The sequence below is a fragment of the Sesamum indicum genome, linkage group LG15 (genome assembly GCF_000512975.1).
Source record: "Sesamum indicum cultivar Zhongzhi No. 13 linkage group LG15, S_indicum_v1.0, whole genome shotgun sequence".
Lineage (NCBI taxonomy): Eukaryota > Viridiplantae > Streptophyta > Magnoliopsida > Lamiales > Pedaliaceae > Sesamum > Sesamum indicum.
This window is the reverse complement of record NC_026159.1, coordinates 4055843-4062651: the sequence shown is the minus strand read 5'-3', so window position 1 is coordinate 4062651 and position 6809 is coordinate 4055843. Positions and strand designations below refer to the sequence as shown.

The 6809-nt window shown below is 35.0% G+C and overlaps 1 protein-coding gene across 2 annotated transcripts; it reads left to right on the top strand.

Annotated features, from left to right (window-relative positions):
* Positions 27–3750, top strand: LOC105177803 (UPF0553 protein). Of its 2 annotated transcripts, XM_011101054.2 has the most exons (7): positions 31–306; positions 491–634; positions 1343–1441; positions 1922–1998; positions 2114–2222; positions 2339–2667; positions 3415–3750. In XM_011101054.2, the coding sequence occupies exons 1-7, from the start codon at positions 237–239 to the stop codon at positions 3505–3507; spliced, it is 921 nt and encodes a 306-aa protein (XP_011099356.1). In that variant the 5' UTR covers positions 31–236; the 3' UTR covers positions 3508–3750. The 2 variants fall into 2 exon arrangements, with proteins under 2 accessions (XP_011099359.1, XP_011099356.1); XM_011101057.2 differs by lacking the exon at positions 491–634 and having other exon boundaries at positions 27–306.

Here is a 6809-nt window from a genome sequence, read left to right as displayed (position 1 = left end):
CGAACCACAATGTATGCAGCCACCACCAACATATTGTCTACCTAATAATACAATACCAAACCTCCAGGGCAGGCAGGCTCCATCATTTTCAATTTCAATTTCAATTTCCTAGGGTTTAATTCAATTCCATACACACATATACACATCATTCCTCTCTCTCTCTATCCCTCCTCCTCTCTCACTATATTTATATATATATATACACCCACATTAGACATATATTGAATCGCTCTGAAATGGAAGCTGTTAGGGCTACCTCTGCTTGGGTCGCCTCTCACTCCTCCCATGTCACTGTCGACTCCTCAGGTTTTTTCACATTGCCGCCCTGATTCTTTCCTTTTCTCTTTTTCGGGCTTCTAGGTGTGAATTCTATGTTAAATTAGTCTAGAATTGTGTTAGTTTAAGCAATGCTCTGTTTTTCGGGTACCTGAAAGGTTTCTATTATTTTGTATGTTTGGAAGTGGAATTAAATGGTGGTATACCTTAACAGGCATTGAAAAAGTGGCGGAAAGAATGAAAGATTCTATACCGAAGGTGGAGTGGGATTTCGAAGGAATTCATTATTTCGATGATGGTCCTCTCACTGTCCAGTATCTGTTTGTGTTGGATGCATTGAATTTCTGCTTCTGGCCGGGTATTACGACATGTTTTGCTCAGTTGTTATGAGCATGAATTTTTCCAACTCTTGTTTATCTATCTCAAGCATACAAACTTGGGAAATTGACCATATGATTATCAGGTCACTTGAATTGATTCAAATGTAAATATATCAGCCATTGAGTAGGAAAGATATGCACGGGACAATTCGTTGGTATAATAAGGAGTGCTATGTTTTAAAATATGTTAGGCCACTAAGTTGCACATTTGCTGAAACATAAATGACTACATGGGTTGTTCGGGCGCATGCATAGAGTTTGGTGCTTGTTTCCCACATTTGCAATTATCGGGGACCAAAGTGCAAAAACGCGGTGCTTCCTTTTATTCTAAACATCAGATTTCATATTTTGTTTCAGTCTTCTGGCTTTTTACAATCTTTACTGGCTTGTTCTTGGCACTCACACATTTGTTTATGAACTAACCACATGAAGAAAATTATGCTAAAAAATATTGTACTGCAGAGTAATGTTTCTCATATCCTGTGGTTGTGATGGTAATTCTGTCACTTGACTGATAATCCCCTCATTTTGTTATATATACATGAAAACATCTGATTTTTAAAGTTAGTTCTGCCTGTCTGTGCTTCTCTGAGTGGTCAATTTAATACAGTTTAAGGGATACGGCATTGATATGAATTCTTCGTCACTACGAAAATAAACATTTTTCTTGAATTTTTCGATGTCAGATAAAGAGATGACTTATGATCATCTGGCCGCGGGATTGAAGGAAGCTCTTCAGAATGACAAGTCTGCTTTTGATGCCGATCGCCTGCAGAAGTATACTGGTAAAAATTTCATCTTGTGCAACAGATTTTTTGATACTTTTATCTTACCTAATTATCTTAACCATGTTGCATCAAGAGCTTTTTTCTGTCAATGTATCACAAATGCATATGCCAAAAGAGGATTAAGATTTAATTGTTCACAAGTATTGTTTCGTCCTGTTTGAATTTCACCTTGTTAAATATAAATCTTTTTCAGCAGATGGGTTGGTTCATATTGTAGAGCGAATATCTCTTACTTTATATGACCTGCATGTTATTTTTTATTTTCATCTTATTTAGGGGCAAAATGAATTTGGAAAAATTGTAGTTGCTCGAAATGAATCTTAGGGTGTTCTTGAGAATTACAATGCTTTCTTTAGATCTTGCATGAGTAATTATTCAGTTTCGCTGATCTAACACGTATCTAAAAGTGCAATACATATTGTTTCACTGATAAAATTTTCATTCATCCACTAATTACGTTGAGGTCCTGGTCAACAGGTCCTGAACTACGAAAACTGCTAAAATGGCCAAGGCCATTACCTTTGGAGGAGGAACGGGTGCGCTTAATGCATGAGGTGCAAGTTTTTAACTATGCCACTCCTAAAATTTTGCTTAACTTTGAGCGTTTTTTCACTTTGTTTACTTTCAATTTTATCGTTAACCTACTTATTTTGTGACATAATTGTATAGGTTGGATTTGAGCTGGAGAGATCTTTTGATGGGAAAGCATCCAAACTTGTAGAATCCTGCGAGAAATCAGCTGCAAAGCTTGTGGCACTCATCACGAGTCACTTTCCTGGTAAATTAATGCAGTACTTTAATCCGGTTCAGAACCATCCATATAATCTGTTTCCCTTGACATTTTAATATACTGGAACTGCAAAATGAAATAAAAAGTTGTTCACAATGTTGCAGGATTCCGGGACCACACAGTATACAAAGGTCACCAGATCTTCTTGTATAAAAGAGCTCAGATATTTGCTGCAGATTTATGGGGGGCATTCAAGGGTCAGGGATATGGTGAATTCAATGATATAGAATCAGTGACAATGTTTGCAGACTACATTGTTCCTGCAGTTCTTCAGCAACTTGGAGTACTAAAGTTTAGTCCTTCCCTGGCCGATATGATTGAATCTAATAGAGAAATCAGCTCAGGAAGTGAGGAGGAAGTAGAACTCAGAGCGTGCTCGGTACATGCTGTGGAGGAAATAAGGGAGCTGATCCGTAGAAAATCAGGGAAGCAGGTCATCTTATATTGCTTTATATTGCAATGATCTGTCTATTATATTAAGGCATGTCTATTAAAGTATGACGGGTACAATTTTTTATGTCTGTTTAATGTTTATTATAGTTATCCTGATTCAATATATGTGCCTTCTTTACATTCACAATTACAGTTTCCATGTTTCAATTGGTGAAAGATAACTTGGAAAGAGGCAGCAAATCTTTTATCCCATCTTAAAATAATTGTTCAAAAATTTATTATCGACAATTTATTTCTCTCCTATTAATTGAAGGACATGCCTTTAACGTTGTGTCTTTAGCTTTTCTTATAATAATATTGTCAAGTGATTCTGGTACAAGGGTATAATTGTCACTAGACTACTGTTCTAAATGAGCATCTCTTTTAGGCATGTCAGTATATTTCTTTTTATACTCATATCATGTTCCAGAACAAAACCCGGCGTCTTCATGTAACAATCTCTGTCAAGTCATTAAGACGGTGATGAAAAATCATATCCACACTGTTTTCAGCTTGTGGATAGTTGGTAAAGTTTGCTGTAAAATATTTTACAGCTAACATATTAGATTGATATCCTACATATTTGATTTGTCAACTTTTAGTTGAAGTTATATTCTACTGATCCAGTTGATGTTGTGAGACATCCTTGTTTTTCTTGAATGTGCTTTTCCATTTAGGTTTCCATATCATATGTTTTATGCCTTTTCCTTTGGAAAAAAACCATTGAGGCAGGTTTTTTTTGGACCAGGTATTGAGTGTGGAGTTGGATCTCTGGTTATGGGCTTTTGGGGTTCAGTGTGCTTCTCTCCAACATCATCGCACACTCTCCATATATTATTGAGTGGTCCTTAGATAGGAGTTGACGGAAAGAATATTCTGAAGTTTCTGAGGTAAATTCACTGTGTCAAGTTTGTCGATCACAGGTTTTAGTAATTTTGTAAAATAGTTTGCTCATGTCTAGTTGCTTAAAACTGAGGTACTTATCCATGGATTGTCTCCCTTTTCCTTTGACTGATTCTAATAGAAACATCAGCTTATTGTATAGATGGACAGTCTGATATTTACTTCCTTATTTTCCTTTGCCTTCTATCTTCCAAGTTGGATCTCAAAGGCTCTGTCCCGACTTTAAAAGGTGGGAAAACCACCTTATGACTATTGATAAAATGCAGGAGTCATGATGATGGCCAACTCGAGATTAGTAAAGATGCAAGCAGAATATGAAACACATCTGCATCCCTTTTCTTTGGTGCACATAAGCATCACTAGGAGTTCGTTTTGTTATTATGCGACTTCGTGCACTATTAATCTCCTACTGTGAGTTCTACTTATCTCCACATAACATGCTTAGCAACTGATGTCATTATACGTTTAACTCCCCAGCTCCTGGTTGATATATACTCATGTTATGACAAGAGTAGGCATATAGTTTATCAATGTCAGTAAAAATATGTTGCCTTTCCCTGTCATAAATTGCTATATCTAGAAGACAAGGCATGGTTAAGATTAAGTTGGTCAGTGTAGCTAGCTAGTTTTATAAACAGTCTTGGTTGTAAGTCGCGAATCAGACCGTTCTCATACAAGATACTGTATATTCTACAGCTAGGGATAAGAAATATTGTGAGCTCAAAATTCTGGTTAGACACACGAAACAAAAAGCTGAGATAGATTAAGAAAGTATTAGGGATTCCACGTTTAGAACTTAGTTATACATTGAACACGAAAGCAAAATGCCTGAGAAACTCACAAAAGACATATCTGGACGCTTGATGTCTTCAGTGTTGCTGCTTCTGTAGAGAAGAAGCTTTTGTTCTTCTGTGCATCCACAGGTATGACTACTCCCGCGCCATAAAACCCATTCCAGCCTAATCGGTATGCAGGATCAAGTGTTCAGTTTGGTCTGACAGGGTAAAAGAGCACTGAAATGTACTTCATTCTCTCTTTCTCTCTGAAATGGAAAAGTTAACCCACACTCCCAAAAGTTTCTTCTTTACTTGATTGCGTTCTCTCTTTTCCTTGGACGAGATGTTTGATACTGACCTCTTGTGGTATTCTATCAATCAGAAACCAAATAAGAAAATGTCTCTATGCTTTGTGTATTTCCCAACGTCCACTCTGGGTTGTCGCCACGCTCTTTGCTTGTCACATCCGACTTTGGTGTATTATATTGATTGGAGAGTAACGTAACCATTAAGCAAGATTTCTCACTAATTCAAGAATAATGACCAAGAACCTATCATACATTACTTTGATTTGATTGAATTATTCACTGATGGCATATAACTAATTTAGGAAAAAATGTCTAATCCAGATCAGGTCACGCCAAATCAGTGATATTACAAATAAAATACTGCACATATTAGTTTATGTCATTCGCCCATCGCATAACAAATATAAAGCACTGATTATTATATATGAATTTGGATTCCTTATAGTTTGTATTAATAATAGCTTTCGGCACTTGCATCATTTCAGTCGGGAAATCCTTTTGGGACGTTAATGATTATACATGAGGCCCTCGTCCTCATCTTTGTCCTCGTCCTCGTGGACGCCCCCTTCAAATATAAAAGTCCGGATCTTGAGAATAAAATGGAAAAGCATCATCATAATTCATTTCTTTGGTTTGTACTAGTAATGCAGAAATTATTGCTTTGTTTGCTTGGGCAAAGGGTTAGATTGTTACGGGCGTGCCCCATGGATAGCTTTTCATGGTGTCAAATGAATGGATGTGACGACTTTAATGGAGAAGGCATATAAGTTGTGTTTGCCTGAGTCTAGAAACGTCAAAAAGATGTGTGTTCGTTTTGGCAATGCATTCACCCACCCCTCTCTGTCTGTATTTATGTAAAATTACGAATTATTACATATCTTTGCACTGTCGAATCATTATTTTTTGTTATAGTTGTTGGTATGGTATTAACATAAAATATGACTTGTAAAAGTAAACCGTAATTCCAATCGCATTTTCTCTGGTACAACGAGGTTTATGATCTTTTTCTGGGTTGATATACTTGCTTGGTTTGTGAAGTACCCGTATGCATTTTGTGAGGGATTTCAGTGTCTTAAATGGTTTTAGACAATGCTCAATCTATTCTACTTTATATGTATGCTGTCTTAAAGTTTTATACGCAAACAAGACTCTGACTTGTTAAGAGTTAAAATTTAGGGATTTATTTTGTTGTCGACCTACAATATATATATATATATATATATATGCTATACATGTTTGGCTTAAATGCTATTTACTTCTTGTAATATAAAAAATGAACAAAAATACCTCTGTGATATAAAAAATAAGCAAAAAATCCCTTATAAAAAAATTAGCAAGTTATTTCTGTATTTTAAAAAATAAAGCAAATTACACTCTATCTATACCGTTATTAGAGAGGTAATTTGCTTCATTTATCAAAATAAAAAAAAATAATTTGCTACAAAAATTTCACATGAAACTTTTTTCTTATTATCACATGGAGATAAATGACATTTTATGCTTACATTGTCTTGCAAATTACAGGCGTATACCTAATTTAAGGTCGAGAACGAAGGCATGGTCCACTTTAAGGTCGTGAAGCATTGACATAGTGACCCCAAACCCATTAACCTCTTGCGCCCAAAGGTCGCTATTGTGCTACTTAATGCCCAAATTAATATGATGGTGCTGACTTCCCAACACAAAATAATACTACAAACCTATATAATATTAGTCATAAGATATTAAGCAGTAGTTTAAAAGTTGTTACAAAAAATATATAAGTCGTAATAATTTTGATCTTATTATTATATAATTATTAGTAATAAAAATTGTGCATTAAGTTGTTACCGTAGATAATTGTGTTCGATATTATTGTCATTAGGTTGTCACTGTACATGCATCACTAGTTATTACTTGTGACAATTTATTTCGTCATTAATTCTTGCTAATTAAATTTTTATAAGATACTTATCACTATTAAAATGTTAAGATTTATTATTGGGACAAAATAAAATTTTTTGTCATTAAATATATACAATTAGTAACACTATTGAAATTGTCACTCAAAAATTTTTCCCCTAATATTCTATTTTCTTGTTGTGAATGAGAGTTGGTTTAGGATAATATCTAGCAAATTCTACATTTTTTCTTTTTTCAATTTCCAAGTATTTTTC

Coding starts and splice junctions, on each gene's coding strand:
- LOC105177803 (XM_011101054.2), top strand. CDS start 237: ATGGAAGCTGTTAGGGCTACCTCTGCTTGGGTCGCCTCTCACTCCTCC. Junction 1,442..1,921: donor TCGCCTGCAGAAGTATACTG/GTAAAAATTTCA, acceptor CCTGGTCAACAG/GTCCTGAACTACGAAAACTG. Junction 2,223..2,338: donor CATCACGAGTCACTTTCCTG/GTAAATTAATGC, acceptor ACAATGTTGCAG/GATTCCGGGACCACACAGTA.